General features: G+C 38.2%; 1 protein-coding gene across 1 annotated transcript; it reads right to left on the reverse strand.

Moving 5' to 3' along the window:
- Window positions 1-574: 574 nt before the first annotated feature.
- Window positions 575-15,563, reverse strand: LOC128859178 (neurogenic locus notch homolog protein 1). The gene is made up of 8 exons (XM_054095952.1): window positions 15,344-15,563; window positions 7,169-7,328; window positions 6,590-6,822; window positions 6,344-6,425; window positions 1,782-1,873; window positions 1,341-1,728; window positions 1,148-1,281; window positions 575-1,079 (listed from the first exon to the last, which is right to left on the reverse strand). The coding sequence occupies exons 1-8, from the start codon at window positions 15,344-15,346 to the stop codon at window positions 849-851; spliced, it is 1,323 nt and encodes a 440-aa protein (XP_053951927.1). The 5' UTR covers window positions 15,347-15,563; the 3' UTR covers window positions 575-848.
- Between the last annotated feature and the right edge of the window lie 1,948 nt (window positions 15,564-17,511).

Here is a 17,511-nt window from a genome sequence, read left to right on the forward strand (position 1 = left end):
GGGTATAAATATTCGTTTCTCTCCACAGAATGAAGTTATTAATTCAACTTCATCTCCCAATTGATGCAGTGCCAGCCGTCTCTTCCTCGCAGTTAATTAACTACTTTAAATCAGAAGTCTGCGTTCATGTAATGACACAACATAAAACAGTCACCCATGGGTTATAATACGATAGACTTGTAAGCTGCCCTTCCCGTAGAGTTCTTCCCATAAAGGATCTGACTTGGAAGCTTGAATTAACGCCCTGAACCCAATTCGAATTGCAGGTGTCATTCAAAATCTTAATATTTACTTTTATTTCAGTCAAAACTCTCCTTCTGATTGCTCTAACCACATAAAACAGTATCCATAAATTGTTTAGGGTTGTTCTCGTCTTAGTTTCTGGTGTTATGTTAGTTCTTTAACGTTCATAACCAAGTGACAAGTCAGGATTGATTTCTACTCTGTTCTTAATTTAACTTTTTTTGTTTGTTTTTTAATTCTATTTAAGACCACCATTCGATCCCAACTGAAATTTAATTAAAAAAAAATTTAATTAAATTTATTCAAAAATTTATTAAAAAAAACACATCGGTTATATGTCAACCAAAGTATTATTACAAAAATATGCTTAATTTATAAATCAAAATAAAACAAAAATCTTAAATTTCGGAACAGCTTGTAAAAGGATTTAAATCTAGTACAAAAAAATTAATAACAAGAAAAAAAATTAAAAACAAAGAAAAAATCCACTTAGAATCCCAGAAAGACGCGGTGTAAAAGGTAGATGGCAGCTTACACCCCAAATGTGCATCTTCTCTAGTGCTTGGCAGTTGTTACCATCGTCCTGTTCAACGATCTCAGTTATTCTATTTTCCACATTGGACACATCCATCGTATTTGGCTACGGGGAAGGCACGCGTTTGACGACACGACACCAAAGCATCGCCCGAATATCCAGCTGGGCACTTGCACACCGCCAAATGAGCCTTTGGTTCGCAAGTAGCGCCCGACGCACACTTGCCGATGCAAGGATTGACGCACTGATAGTTGATGCAAGCTTTATTGTCCGAACATTCGTTGTTGCTCAAACATTCACCCTGTGAGTATAGAAAAAAAACATATATAAAACTTCGCCATATAATTAGTGCACGATTGTTGAACAAACCCGCGAGCAGTATGACAAAGGATTGCCAGTGTAACCAGGCAGACAATTGCAGACTGGACGTTCACGTCCTGTATTGTCATGGCCAGGAATGCAGATGGCGTTTGTGCCGCAAGGATTAGGCTCGCAGAGATCCTCTGTAAAACAAAAAGCATCAATGTTATACTTCGCTCCCCAAAAAGTCTTTATTATTCACCTTTTGTGAATGGGCGACAACGCACAAACGGATCGCCAGTCATGTCACGTGGGCAACTGCACACAGGAGTCAAACCGCGCAGATTACAATCAGCGCCAACACCGCACGCGCCATCACACGTATTTTTGCAAATGCCATAGAAACAGGCGGGGCGACTGGCTGGGCAGTCGACATCGCCATAACACTCCGGACGGCATTCTGTGTATGGTGAGCCAATGTAACCCTTGGGACATTCACATACAGCGCGATGACCGGACACGGAGTTACAGGTGGCGCCAGTGCCGCACTGCTGGCAAGCGGGCACACACTTGTAGTTGCTGCACATGTCGCGGGCGCTGCAATCACCGTCGTGCTCGCATTCATGGCGACAACCGCTCAGGGGATTGCCCTATGGGAAGGCAGAATTTATGACGTGTATTTATGTATTTTGGGTAAACTTACAGTGAAGCCATGAACGCACGAGCATGTGGGCACGCCATTTATAATCTCACATTTGGTATTGGCGCCACAGGGACTTGGATGACATTGTTCGTCTGTAAAGAAAATGAGAAAAAATGGTGAGGATAAATAATGGGAGCTTAACATTTGATTTCGGCACTATGCGCTCAAATCTGGCGCAATAGCAACTAATAATAATAATATTTGGTTACAAAAAGTATTCAATTACAATACTATGTATATAAGCCTTCACAGTTCTCCATCAGAAGATCTCCAACCGAAATTTTGAGCTGACATGATTGACACAAAAAAAGGTTTACACCAACAGAAATTCGATATGAAGAAGTATTATCAATTGGCCTCCAAGACTTATGTATAAAGGTATCTTCCTCGTTTTTTCTCTTTCCTAACCCTATCTGACTAATTTATCCGCTTGTTTCTTCTTTTGTTACAATACAAAACGTTCCCATCAATTTTAGGGAGTCAGCTCTGAGCCAGATATAATTCCAGGTGATTTTACTCTCTAAATCTGCAGTTTTCCATCAGCCGGTATGATTTTCTGTTTATCCTCTAATTAGGGACCGGTTGTTTATTTAATCTGCAAATCGTTAGTGCTGATGGTGATCCGTTCGAGATCCGTCTACCCAGGCCCGACGAGAGGGGGCGGGGGAATTCGGGGACTTTTTACCCCGGGCCCGGAGTTCTCAGAGGGGCCCGGACTCGAGAGTAATTCCGAAAAGTATACGTATTTATTTGAGTTAGACATAATTGGAAACGTCCCGCATTTGCAATTTTCCCCCGGGGCCCGGATATGCTCTCTTGCTCTCACTACCTTGCGCCTACCACTTACTCATTTAAGAATCTTTATAAATCTTGAATAAAAGGTCGGTTGTAATATAATACGGGATGGTCAACTTAGTTTTTAAAATTTGAACTAACGATTTTCTTACATTGACAGCTAAACTAATATGAGGCATGTGTCAAAAATTTAGTTAAGGGTTTAAATATAAGTTACTTTTCGACTGAATAAGGTCGGGGAACATTAAAAGCGAATAATCTGCCGAAACGGAGGGTTGGATTTAACTATACTAGACTTTTTTTGTAGAACGCCGTTAATTGTAAATGTTACGCAGACCAATGGTGAAAAAAATTGAGAAGGTGTGGCCAATAACATACCGTTATCCGGTTTTCAACCAATCTGACAGAATCGGCTGATAGGCTGACGTAACTGGGTAAAGAAGCGATTTGCTTACGAAAAAACTAATAATGAGTTAGTGATATACGAAAAAAATCAACACAATATCACTTTGTTGCCATATGAACAACAACTGATTGAATGAGTGTGTGAATGCAGTATTCAACTGTCGAATCCCCTGTGATATGGCAGCCGAAATATGATTCTTTTTCACCATAGTTTTTGGCCAAACCTTAAAAATCTATCATCCTTGACGCCAACCATCCAGAGACGACTCAAGAGAGCAGAAAAATTACATCAAAGTTGCCATTGTTGAGATATGTATAAAAAACATTTGCGAAATTATATTGAAAAATTTAGAATGGGCTACTGTAAAGCCAACTGTGGTGGTCATTTGAATGAAATTGTCAAGCTTAATGGCAATGTTTAGTTCAAATAAAAATAAAAAAAAATCACTGAAAAATATACATTCAATATTCCAAACGCTAAATGGACCACCCTGTATATATAATCTGTAAAGCCCAAGTAGTAGAATTCAAGTCAGCTTTGATTAATACAAGTCTTGGGTTTTCCCTTGTTGTTCGTTTATAGTTTGTTGGCACATTTTTTGGCTTTTTTATTATAACTTATTTTGCTGTTTTTATTGTTTATTATTACTGACATTTTTTTTAATCATATTTATGTTATTTGTTTACAATTTAAATTACGCTTTTATTGCTTAAAATTTTTTTATTATTTTACATTTGTACCTATGTGTGTGTGGAAACGTCTGCCTTCCCTCGCCTTCATAAAGAGTTTAGTTTATTTTCCTGTTTACATGACCGGGCAGTGATTTGTTGCCGAGCAGCAATTTCATTGTCGATCGGATAGCGAAGCGTAGATATGTATGTACGTTTTGCACTTGCGCGCTAAAGCTTACAACCCGTCAACACCAACATCAATATGGCAAACAACGCTCTAAACAGGGTAACCATTTGATTATAATTTAACCAGAATTCGGTCATCCAATTTGGTTTTTGAATAAGTTTTTTACTAAATAAAAAAAGAATGAAAAACTGGAAGTATTTTTTTTTTAGCTTTACGCGCTTCGTTGCCTGTATGTATACTGCAGCTGTCTATTTCACAAGTGTAAAATATGATTGACATGCGAGCCTTTTCAAAAATTATACAATAAATCTTCCGATAAGGTGATTAGTTTTGCGCCACCATGTGTAGGGTTTTCCAATAAGAGTTTTTTTTATATTCAAAGAAAAATGCAATTTCTTAATATAAATGATCGGATGTTTATTTCATTATAAAGAGGAAGGTATACCGTTAAACATCAGGCAAATATCCACCACGACTACGTACAGGACAATATTCTTTTCATGAAATTTTCCATAACCGAGTTGCAAACTGGATGCCCTATGCCCTCGATAGCCGCACGAATTCCATCTTTGAGGTCTTGAACAGACCCTGGACTGTTGGCGTAGACCTTCTCTTTCACGTGACCCCAAAGAAAAAAGTCACAAGGTGTTAAATCACAAGATCTCGGTGGCCAATGGTGATCACTTCTTCGAGAGAAAACTTTTCCGGTCCGGAAACTTTTCCCGTAAAGGATCAATGGTTTCGTTGCTTGTGTGGCACGTAGCGCCGTCTTGTTGAAAATAAATGTTGTCCAGATCAATGCCATCCAATTCCGGCCATAAAAAATCGTTAATCATCTCTCGATAGCGCAATCCATTCACCAATAACACCTGTTATTGTTAAACCTTTTATTTGGGTTTGCTAAAAAAGTGTATTCTTGTCACAAAATGCAGGTTTCAGTTGGTGTTATTTTTTTGTTATGACGATCTCCCAGCAAACGAGCGATTTTTTTGTTGCCATAACAAAAAATTTAGTTTAGACAAATTTTTTCGATGCATTGAGTAAAATTATAAATTATTTTGTTCAACGGCAGCTCTGACTGCGCAAAACGGAGACAGCGGACAAACGCAACCAAGTAATACTTGTGGAATTTGCCTTCGCGGCATACTCAATTAAACACGCCACACAATTGCACCCTTTTTTATGAAAATTTAAAAACGATTATTATGTTAAATTTATTGTTTGGCTTTTAAGGTAATTCATAGTTTTAACTTGATTCGATTCACTCTTAGTACAACTAAAGTTTAAGACGAAATTAAAACGCAAAAAAAATTTGGCAGCGCTTCAAGGTGAACCGGAACCAGCAGCCGCTTATTGATGTGTCCACCAAACTGATTTCGAATCTGTGTTTTCTGTTAACTACTGTGTGAATGGACTTTGTTTTCGCATTTGCGTATAGTTGTTTCGCTTGAGAATTTTTGGCGCCAAGCGCCTACTTCTCTTGACTTAATCAAGCAATTGCGCTGAGGTAATGCATAGTAATGATTACCATAAATGGCCAACAATCACATTTTTGCAGTAATTAATAAATTATAGAAAAATCTCAGCGACGAATAGCATATCCGCATAAAGCTACATAAGTGGGCGGTTAATTTGCTTCCAGCAGCAGCTAAACTTATGGAATAAAAACAACGAATATGCTTTTGATACTTTTTTATCTCTTCAAATTGTACGCCTAAACATTGGCAGCGGCGATTTTTAAATGTCATTGTAATTGCTGAGGAAAAATATCACACAGTTCGCGGTATTACGTCGTATCGCTTGCGGTTATTAACGTTGTTGTTGTTATTTACGTTGTGTTACCCTCGTAGGCTGCTTGTGTTTCTCTATGCCGAGATCAGGGCCAAGCAAGCGCTCTTAGCGCAAAAAGTGTTTATAGACAAATGCGGCGAATTAGTGCAACTGGGCGTATGAGTAACATTCAGCCAGCGCAGAAAATGAATGTGTTTGCATTTTTTATTTTGCTTTAATGTTATGCAATTCGTTACACGGGTGTCTTATGAGATTTCCGTCTCAGTTGACGAACGCAAAAAAAAAATAAAAAAATAAAGTTAAAATTTTGTTGTACAGAAAGAGTGATTTTCAATCGAACGTGAATTTGCATGGACACCTAACATGGAAATAGAGCGCAGGGCTTAGAGAAGTACATAAGTATGTACTATGTCTACTGAAGGTGTCGGTATGCGTTGAGGTTGAACGACCTCAACAAATTCCACTCCCAATAATAACCACTATTGGGCAACAGGCAAACGAGTCATAGAAGGTGTTTGGCATAGTGCTCTATTGCAGCCCTGGTTACTTAAAACGTTGGGCTTTACAAAACAAACTTAAAGTTGTTTTTAATTTCTATATATGTATCTATGATATTGAGCTGAGGTCTTTTGGCTTGATAGCCAACATAACCAGCGCAAACACACTACAACACAATGCTTCAAATGTATATGTAGTTCAGAAATACACTCACCAGGATCGACGCGATGGCAAGCGGTGAATGGGTCGCCTCTAAAACCGGTTGGACAACTGCAGACCGCAACATGATTCCTTGGCTGTGCAAAAAAAAAAAAAAATTAAAAAATGTTAGTAAGCTAAAATTTCAGTACATTGCTGCACATTTTGAAATACAATCTCTGTGTAAACATGGCATAACACTCAATAAACTATTCACACAATTCTTATGCAAAAACCAACCGCCTCGATTTAGCAAACTCACCTCGCAATTAGCGTTGGCGCCACAAGCACCCACACAAGGATTAACGCAGCGATTATCCTTGCACTGCAAATCACCACGACAATCCACATTGTCCAAGCATTCGCCACGATTGCAGTGAGTCAGCGGATTGCCGCTATGACCGGGTGGACAGGAACAGACAGGGCGACCGCCAGACGCCTCTTGGCAAACAGCATTCACGCCGCATGGATTGCCATGACAGCCATACGTGTCGCCTGCACGAAGTGGATAATTTTAAAGAAATTTTTCTTTAATTACTAATGTCTTTGAAAAGGCTAAGCGAAGAGAGAAAGGCGGTCTAAATTGTTAGATGGCATACAAATTGAAAGTGAAAGCGAAATGTGACGGAAATGATTTTTATTAGTCTAGCAGTAATTTAGCAAATATTCTGATAATGTTAATGATTTAAAAGTTCGCAAAAAGCTGACTGGGCGCCGAAAAGCTTTGTCAGCGTTTACTGCATTTATTTATGTGTATGTGTGCGTATGTGTATGTGTGAGCGATGCGTAAATTGTGCTATGAAATTCAGCGTGTGCTATTGAATTCAGAATTTTGAAATACCGGTTGAGTCGCGCGCTGTGTATTGCGTTGTGCCGCCAGAGGTGTAGTACGTGCGGTATGTGCAATTCACGCAACGTTTGTCTACATTTTTACCTAAAGATGCTGGAAGGCTACTGATAACGGCAAGCACGAGCAAAGCGCTCAAGGCAATTTTCGAAGGCTGGAAAAAAGGAGAAGAGAGGAGAAAGTAGTTAAAAATTTACTACAAATAATTTAAAAACAAAAAAGTTCAAATGAAAGTTGTGAGAGGCAAACTAAAACTCTCTCAGCTGCTTTGACTACCGCATACGGAACTATATTTCAGAATTTGCTTTTTTTTTTTAAAATAGCATTGACCCTAACAGAAATTACGGACCCTTAAACTTCGATGCTAGATCTTCTTCTCTTCTTAATTGGCGCGATAACCGCTTACGCGATTTTGGCCGAGTTTAACAAAGCGCGCCAATCGTTTCTTTCTCGTGCTAACCGGCGCCAATCGGTGATCTTTCCAACGCAGAGGAGTCCTTTCTCTTCCTCTACTACCACCAGCTGGTATCGCATCAAATACTTTCAGAGCCGGAGCGTTTGTATCCATTCGACTTTATTCGCTGCGCTATGTCTATGTCGTCCGCCGTAGCCGAATGGGTTGGTGCGCGACTACCATTCGGAATTTACAGAGAGAACGTCGGTTCGAATCTCGGTGAAAACACCAAAATTAAGAAAAACATTTTTCTAATAGCGGTCGCCCCTTGGCAGGCAATGGCAAACCTCCGAGTGTATTTCTGCCATGAAAAAGCTCCTCATAAAAAATATCTGCCGTTCGGAGTCGGCTTGAAACTGTAGGTCCCTCCATTTGTGGAACAACATCAAGGCGCACACCACAAATACGAGGAGAAGCTCGGCCAAACACCCAAAGAGGGTGTACGCGCCAATTATATATATATATATATATATATGTCTATGTCGTCGTAAAGCTCATACAGCTGATCGTTCCATCGCCTGCGATCAGGCCCGACGAAAGGGGGTGGGGGGGGGGGGGGGGGGGGGCGGAATCGGGTACTTTTTCCCACGGGCCCGGAGTTTTCAGAGGGGCCCGGACTCGAGGGTAATTCCAAGAAATTTCCTGCTCGAAAAAATATAGTAAATAATACTTCTACCAGAGTTCCGTCACAGACTTTTTTTGGTGTCACCATATCGAATGTTATGATCACGATTACGAAGAATAAATATAATATGGTATGCACCTGTCTCCTGATGTGCAAAATGAATTTATAAGGCTCTGTGCTCGTCATGTTATCGATGTTATTTTAAAAGAAAGAAAAGAGGCCAAGTATTATACTATCTTAGTTGATGTGACACCTGATTCGAGTCACGTAGAGCAAACAACTTTCATTTTACGATGTTTGAGACTGCAACCTGATGAAAAAAGCTATCAGATAGAAGAACGTTTTTTGGTTTTTGCTGATTGTCATGGTAAAACTGGTGAAGTGATAGCTGCTTTGATATGTGAAACTTTAGAAAATTATGGGATTTCACTGGATGAATGCCGTGGACAAGGTTATGACAATGGGCGAAACATGAGCGGTGAGTACAAAGGAGCCCAAGGTCACATTTTGCAAAAAAATCCATATGCACTTTACGCACCATGCGGAGCTCATACTCTCGATTTAGCAGGAGTCGATGCAGCTGAATGCTGCCCTAACGCAATTACTTTTTTTGGAGTCGTTCAAAAATGTTTCAACATATTCAGTAGTAGTACGATACGATGGGATATTTTGAAAGAATGTGTACCAACTTCACTTCACCGCTTATCGGATGCAAGATGGTCTGCTGATGCTGTCAAAGCGTTTGCTCAAAATCTACCTGGACTGAGGAAAGCTCTTACAAAAGTGACACGACTTAATCTCACCGTAGAAACGAAACGCGATGTCGATGGAATTATTAAGTACATAAGTAAATTTGAATGTGTCTTAATGTCTTCCATATGGTTCAAGATTCTCACAGCAATAAACTACGTCAGTTTGATTTTACAAAGAAAAGAAGCAACGATTGACGTCTAGGTAAAGAATCTTGAATGCCTAGTAGCAGATCTACAATTATTACGCAGCCAATGAGGATCGATTTTAAAAGAATGTCAAACTGTTGCAAAAGGTTTGCCAAACACTTCGTCAACATTGCCAACAAGACGAAAGAAGAAACGTAATGATGAAGAACCTGAGAATTCAGCGGAAAATATGACCGTCGAAGAAATTGATTTCAAGAGGAACACATTTCTCGTCATCATGGACTCAGTTATCACTGGTATTAAAAATCGGTTTACTGCAATTAAAAACATAAACAACATTTTCTCATTCCTGTGGCTATTTCCTAAAATTGAAAAAGCAGAACTTCAGACAGCAGCTCTTAATTTTGCTAAAAAATACCCTTCTGATGTGTCGGAAGAAATCTCAATTGAGATGTATCACTTGAAGAGTGTGTACAAGGCGAATTTTACTGGAAATTCGGAATGTTGTATGCCTCCGTTCGACTTGTTGAATGCCATCACAGCTAAAAACTTGGATACTCTGTTCCCGAACATCTGCATTGCTTTGCGAATATTGTGAACCCTGCCAGTATCGGTTGCTGGCGCCGAAAGATCGTTCAGCACTTTATCAAGGATCAAAGACTACCATCGTTCTTGTTCAACTCAGAGTCGAGTAACAGGATTGGCAACTTTGTATTTGGAATCTGAGTTAGCAAGGAAACTCGACTTCGATGATATTCTAAGAGCTTTTGCCTCAGCTAAAGCAAGAAAAGCAAAATTCTAAGCATCTTGGCAGTCATTTTCAAATATTTGTAAGGCTCACAAAATGAATAAAAAATTTTAACTTTTTTCAGCTGCGTTTTTTATTTCAGATCTGCTGAAGAGTTTTCTAAAATTAATTTTAATCAATATTTCATAATTAATTCTGAGTGTTTTGAGTTTTTCAATGTTTAAATGTTATATCACTATAACATAATACGCATTTTGATAAATAAAAAAAATTTGAAGGGGCCCGCATCTCAAGTTTCCCCCGGGACCCGAATACTCTCTCCACGGCCCTGCCTGCGATATTCGCTGTTGAAAACGTGCAAAGGTCCAGAAATCTTGCGCAGAATCTTTCTCTCAAACACTCCAAGCGTCGCTTCATCGGATGTTGTGATCGTCCATGCTTCTGCGCCATACGTTAGGACGGGAATGATGAGAGTCTTGTAGAGTGTTCGTCGAGAGAGGGCTTTACTACTCAATTGCCTACTTAGTAAAAGGTAGCACTTGTTGGCAAGAGAGCTTCTACGTTGGATTTCAAGGCTGACATTGTTATCGGTGTTAATGCTGGTTCCTAAGTATACGAAGTCCTTTACAACCTTGATACTAGAACACTATTGCTAACAAATGCTGCTTTGACGAGCAAAACCCACAAAGACAGCTTTCAATGAGGCGATTTTGGAATGTTCGAGAGAAAGGTTTTTCAATAGTTTTAGGTACGCAATGAATGCCACATACACGGAAGCAATGCTTGTGAAAACTTTACGAAGCCAACTACTTTATAATAAGACTTCCATAATAACAATAAGCTGGCGCATGGATCCTCACAAGGTATTCCACACAAACTGCACCTCGCAGTCTATGGTGCATCCAGTAATACTAAGATTCAGCGGCTATGCTTTTACCAATTTTGTACGGTTGGACACAAAAGTTCTGGTCCTACAGGCATACACCGTTAAACATGATGGCAAAGCAGTTCGACTTTCACCTGGCTTGGGTGCCCGGACACTGAACATATCAAGTAACAGAAGGCAACCTGGATTCCGTTCTGATTACTTAATTATTTCTGAAGGAAATGGATAAGAGATAAATACAGGTCCGCATATGCAACACAGACAGACTTATGCGAGTGGAGGAAAGATCGCAATGAGAGAGGCTATGGATACCATGGATACCATGGAGACATTTATAGGTCACTTACATATAACGGGACACAAGAATGAGTAACTATCACCGACAATGACTTTTGCAGAAACTGAATTGATGAAAGCAGAAGCCATGACTGAAGCAGTAACCATCTGGCATCTGCTCTGTAATTAATCTGGGGGTGTAATTCATGTGTGCGGGAAGGCAAATATTTTTAGTGATATGACGGCACTGCAGAGCTAATCTGAAGAAACATAGGTTTGCCAATGCGGTACACTGATAGCAGTCAACTCAGCCTAACCCTGCCTCAAGTAATGCAATACTTGCGAAAGTTTAAAACCTTTTCTGCTCAAATAGATTGCATTACTTTTACAATAGACTGTATTCTGACTAATTTAGTGAACCGAATATCTTTCCCAAATTCTGTTGCTGCGCTTGACCTAATAATTATCGCAAGGTTTTGTCTACAATGCCCGATTCTGTTGACCGATTCGACTCATCGAACATCAAACAAACAAATTTCGTATCTTTTTTATTTACACACTTTGCCGGTCAGTTAATTTGTCAGCACTTAATTGCTTTTGCGCTTATTTGATTTTTACCACACATTGTTTGCTCGTTGACTAAGTCCATATTTACAGAGTTCAGCTAATATAAATCTGTGAGTGTTTAAGTATTTACTCGCATAGAAAAAATCCCAAAACTAGATGATGACACATTTGTGACACTTGTGATTTGCATATTCGCAAAATATTGTTGCAACTCTATTTATAGAGAATCGTAACCAATTCGCTTGAAAGCAATTAACTTAAAAATCAAGTTCACTGTTTGAAGAACGCCCACGTACCGTTTGGCCGGTTCGATTACATTTTTTTGTTGGCTTTTCAATGCTTAACCAGATGAGTTGAGTCACTTCAAAGTTGCATTAAAAAATAAATCATATCACTAAAAACAAATAAACAAAAACAAAAATCAAATAAAAAGCTTTGCCAATAAAAACATTTATTTTTCTAGTTTCTGATTCCTATTAGATTGAAGAAATTAAAAATAGACTGCTTATAAATACACATTTAAAAATAGTCTTCGAAAATGTGCACCGCAATATTTTTAGATACCTTTTTTATTTTAAATTTCGCTAGCTACGTATTTCTGTTACATTTTTGTGCTACTTTTCTATTTTTATTTTTAATTTTATTCAGATTGGCAATACAGAAATTCCTTAGCCTTGCGATTTGAGATGTATCTTGTTTTTGTATTACTTAAAAAAACAGACTCAATAAAAATGAAAATTCTAAAAATTCGCATGAAAAAACATAGCAGCCAAGAACTAAAAAAAGGGACAACTAAAAACAAAAACTTAATTTTAAAAACCAATAATTACAAATCAGACCACCCCAGAAAGCGCCGAGAAGGCATTAGCCAGGTCGCTTGTTTAAGACAATACACTTGGTGGCCCTGAGACCCATTGTGATACCTGCATTTGATGTCCATCCCCTAACTAAGTTGCTTAAACCACTTAGTTCTTTTAAAGAAGGATACTAGTCCCTCCAGTGTGACACTTTCCAAATTTTCCAGGTCTTCAAAGAAATTATAGCCAAGATATTTGGCACGGCTTCTTTGAAATGCTGGACATTCACAGAGGAGGTGTTGTACCAACTCAAAAAGATTGGCATTAGTATTACAGAATTTATGAGCTATCCTATGTGCATAATTTACCAGCAGAAACTTAAGTAGTGACACAAGTTTCACAACTAGTGACACCTCGATAAATGTATAAAATAGGCTGCCGACAATAAAGGGAAGAATAAAGATCATTTAATGTTGTTGTTGTAGTAGCCTAATTAAGCTCTGACTAGGTCGGTGTTTCACTAAGTACTACAATACAATGGTAAGCCCAGGAAACACCTAATGTGCTCCTTGACTGTAGTCGTTCTAACAGGAGTAAAGTAATCCAGAGCTGATATTTTCCATTCGAGCCATATCTTATCATCAAATCGGGCCACACTCTCACTTAATATGGCGTTAAATTTTCTTTGTTGACTTGTAAGCAATAACTATTTCCTCTCTCATGTCCCTGTGTGTAAATACTAGGGATACATTTACAGTTTATTACATAAGGTTCGTAGAAATTTATTTTATTATGTAATATTTGTTTTCTCCTTTTTATTAAGACTGAATACATCTTAAACTAATTGGGTATATTTTTCGAAAAAAAAACGTGAGTTTTCTTTTACCTGCACCTTTTTCATTGTTAGGCCCTTGTTTTTGGCTCAGAAGAATAAAATAAAATTTCACTACAATGTAAAACGTCTAAAGGTAATAAGACGGTTGTGAGTTTATTTAGTCATAAGCCCACAGAATTTTGTGTTGCCTCTAAACAAAAAATAAGCCTTAAATAAAGACTGATCATCACTGACATTGGGACTGCACTAAAATTTCCAGGGCAATTGGATTCAAAGTAGTGAAATCAAGGATTATACAAAAAGTTCGTGCATCGCTGATGCCACTCATGATAAAAGAATTCAGAAGGTGTAGCCAATATCAAAGTGTTTACCGGCTCTTAGCGAATTTGAAATCAACTGATTCGCTGGCGCAACTGGGGTCATGGCAGCGGTTTATTCACGAAAAAACTGAGGTTGTTTCGGTGATATACAAAAACAAAAACGACTGATTGGGAGAATGTGTGAATACGCGGAAAAAAGGGGGTAGAATTCTATTGCGGAGTACCCTGTGACGGTGCAGCCGCATTTACTCGCTTAAGAGGTTAGGGGTAATCAGAATTTTCATAAAATTGGATTTTTTTGCGTTTTCTTACAGTATAATATCTTAAAAATATTGTGTGAAAATTTCAAGTGAATCCGACAAAGTTCTTTTTGAGTTATTAAACAACTAACAAAGGGCGCTCGGGAGCTCCGGATATCGATAGCAAAACTTTATATTTTTTTCAAAACTATGTCTTTGGAACTGGTGATCACTGTAACTTAAAAACCGCTCTGTAGATTTCAATCAAATTTATACTACTTTTGAGAAACATAAAAAACTCGTGCCTGATTGAAGGTTTTTTTTTTCAAAAATTTCTATTTTTTTTTAACAATTAATTGTCAGTTTTTTTCTCGAAAATCTGAAAAATATTTCCTGAGGTCGTCATATTGTTAAAAAAAGCTTCGATCAGGCACACGATTATCTATTAATAAAACTAATTTCTCTTGTCCGATTGATTTTAGATGAATCTCCAAGGACTTGTGATGATCACCGCAAGGAACTTCTGGAGAAACGGGCTCCACACTAACAACGATAACATTTACAATTATTATTTTTTGAAATTTTGCTAAGTCGAAACTATGCTGTTATTTTTGTAAAATAAAGCAATTGACCAGCAAAAAAAAATTATTGAAAATCATCATTTTTTCGGGCGTCTGACTACCCCTAACCCTTTGGTTTTCTGGTTTTTCAACATAGCTGTAAGCCAAACCTGGTAATCTATTATCCTTACAGAATTCTGCTGCCGAGCATCCGGTGACGTGGCAGCCAAAGTTACTCGCTCGATTTCGCGCGTTACTCGTTACTTCGCTTAGAACTGAAATCGAAACGTCAACACTGTCTTACTACACCAGCTAAGTTAACGAAAGTGGAAGGGACGGAATACCTGCTCACCCAGAAGAGGTTAAAGACAATAACAATAGAATACCTTGATTTGCTAAACGAGTATTCGCTTGAGCTGGAAAGCTTGTATTAAATTTAAAAAAGGAGTAAACAAATTTTCGAAATTAGCAACAAATCTGAGTAGTTGGCACGCTTTTATCTAGTTTTTAGAACTTTTTACTTCGCTACTCCGACAAACTCCTTAGACTAATTTTTTTTTTTTTGTTTTTCAAAGAAGTTAACGAATAATTATTTTCACAAGTATGCTAATGCTCAAAATTACGCTTCCTCTTCATTAAGAATGACTCATTTTCATTTTAAGCACCACCGGCATATGTATAAAATACCCACTCGAATGGACTTTCGGCACATCACCTTTTGTCGCCACGCAATAAATCAGCAAATGTACACACTTCCCTACATACTGTACGTAAGTACAATCACGCTTAAAATAAATGATATAGTTTTATTTAAGCTTTTTTTGTTTTTTGATTGCGTTAGAATTAAAACTCAGGTCACGTTCTGAATTTGTTTACTGCTCCCCCAAAGGCCGAATGAGTATTCCTACAGTGATTCCAACACAGTTTGTTGATTATTTCAACACTTGCGGCAGGAGGACTCACCATTTTGTTATTCTTTTATGTTTTAAGCGACTATTTCACTCGCTTTTTCGCACACACACGAGCTCACGTTTTGCTTGACTGTAGTACAGAATCCGCAGTTCTGTCTCAAAACGATTTCTACTTATTTGTAAATATATATTAGTATAGATATGTAAGAGACGAAGTTCCACTGTTGCGCATCTCTGTTGACAAAATACAACTGTTTGCGGATTTCTATGGATATTTGTCTTTTATACTTCCCGGTGTGAATTTGAGCACACCTGAGGGGACGCTTGCGGCTTGCGGCTGAGGTGTCGTCTCACAGCTACGCGTGCGCTCAACAACTCAGCAAGCTAAAGTCTGTGCGTTAAGTATGGAAACTAGTTTGAGTTTTTGAGTAGATTTTGCAAACATTTTCTTTATTCTCTTTTTTTCAATATGAACTTTCTACTCCCGCTTTTCGTTTGAGAACGGCTTTTGTTGGTTGTTTTTTTTTTCACACCTTTTCAAACAACACTAAATTTAGTAGCGCAGCTTTGTGAGTGTCCTGCGTGGGCGGGATGTGGCTAGGAGTATAAATGCACATAAGTAAGAACAAGTTAATTAGATTTTTTTGTCAATGAGGCAGTAAGGCAGGTTTGCCTTAATTTATATCATATGTGGCAACAAAAAAATATGAGTTAGTTTGAAAAAAAATATATAAATAAAATAAATGAATTGTTTTGAAAATCGTTAAATTTGCTTGCGATGCGCCGCCTGCAGATCCACAATAAATTACTTGTACACCCTGGAGGTGGATTCCGTGCAAATATGGTGCTTCACAGATGAAAGAAGGTGCTGTTGTTGGGTTATTTGGGTGCTAATTAAGGCTTTAAGCTTTAAATGCCTCGCCTCGCCTCGATTTTTTGATTAGCTCAATGTGTTCAATTAAAAGTACAGCAACTGTTTAATCGTAGGATTGTTGGATTAAATAATGCTTCTTATGTACAATACAGGGCGGCTCATCTGAATACAGACATATACATACGTATATCAGTTTGGGAGAAAATAATCCATTATTTTTGCGTAAAATTTTTGCAACGAGCAGAAACTTCAAGTTGTTTGATCGATACTTTATGACATATCGATCACTACAGCCGTTTACCGAGAAAATAATCGACTTCTTCACCAAACTAATTTGTATATAAACATAGTCATACAATTCCGATTGGACATTTGTTAGAAAAGTGGTCATTAGTGACCGCTAAGCGTGGAGAAACAATGAAATACTCCTAAAACAGGGCGCAGAGGTGTGGTTTACTGATGGGTCCAAAATGGAAGACGGCAGTACCGGGGCTGGAATTGCCGGACCACATTTCAAAAAAGCAGTTGCAATGGGAAAAACCACTTCCATTTTCCAGGCGGAGGTCCACGCCTTAGAGCTGTGTGCCAGAGAATGTCTACGGAGAGGCACGCGCGGTGCCAATATTAACATTCTCTCTGACAGTCAAGCAGCTCTAAAATCGCTGGATAGCTTCTCATTCCAATCAAGGTTGGTTTGGGAATGTTTTAAAATCCTCAACACCCTAGCATCAAAAAACTTTGTTACCTTGGTTTGGGTTCCGGAACGGATAAAGGCAGAAGCAATTCTTAACCTAAGCAGAAAGGACATAAAACTTTACACTGAACTACTAACAGGACACTGTAAACTTAATTATCACATGAAAAAGATAGGTGTGACAGAAAACGATTCTTGTAGACTCTGCAAAGAGGCACAAGAAACAGCAGAACACGTTCTATGCGACTGCCAGGCAGTGGCACGACGCAGATTAAATTACCTGGGAAATTGCGCTATAAATCCAAACCTCCTGGTAGAAATTAAGCCCATAGCAGTTTTAGGATTTATTAATAGCCTCAATCTGTTCGAGTAGGCTACATGGCTGCGGAATAGATCTATTCAGGTCGCAGTGCACAAATAGCCAATCAATAATAATAATAATAGAAACAGGATTTTCTAACTATAAGCAATAACTACTTTTTCGAAAAATAAAAAAAAATATGCTTATTGGAATTACAGCCACTTGATTGTTGAATTAATTTCTTTGTGCTATAATAAAAAATGATGTATTGTATAATTCGCATAATTTTTCCTTTTTTCGAAATGAAACTTACATTTGCCACCGAACACAAATTAAATTTAATAGATTTGC

Source organism: Anastrepha ludens, chromosome 3 (genome assembly GCF_028408465.1).
Source record: "Anastrepha ludens isolate Willacy chromosome 3, idAnaLude1.1, whole genome shotgun sequence".
Classification (NCBI taxonomy): domain Eukaryota; kingdom Metazoa; phylum Arthropoda; class Insecta; order Diptera; family Tephritidae; genus Anastrepha; species Anastrepha ludens.

Coding starts and splice junctions, on each gene's coding strand:
- LOC128859178 (XM_054095952.1), bottom strand. Junction 6,823..7,168: donor CACAGCGCGCGACTCAACCG/GTATTTCAAAAT, acceptor CACTTCGTGCAG/GCGACACGTATGGCTGTCAT. Junction 1,874..6,343: donor TTGCCATCGCGTCGATCCTG/GTGAGTGTATTT, acceptor TTTTCTTTACAG/ACGAACAATGTCATCCAAGT.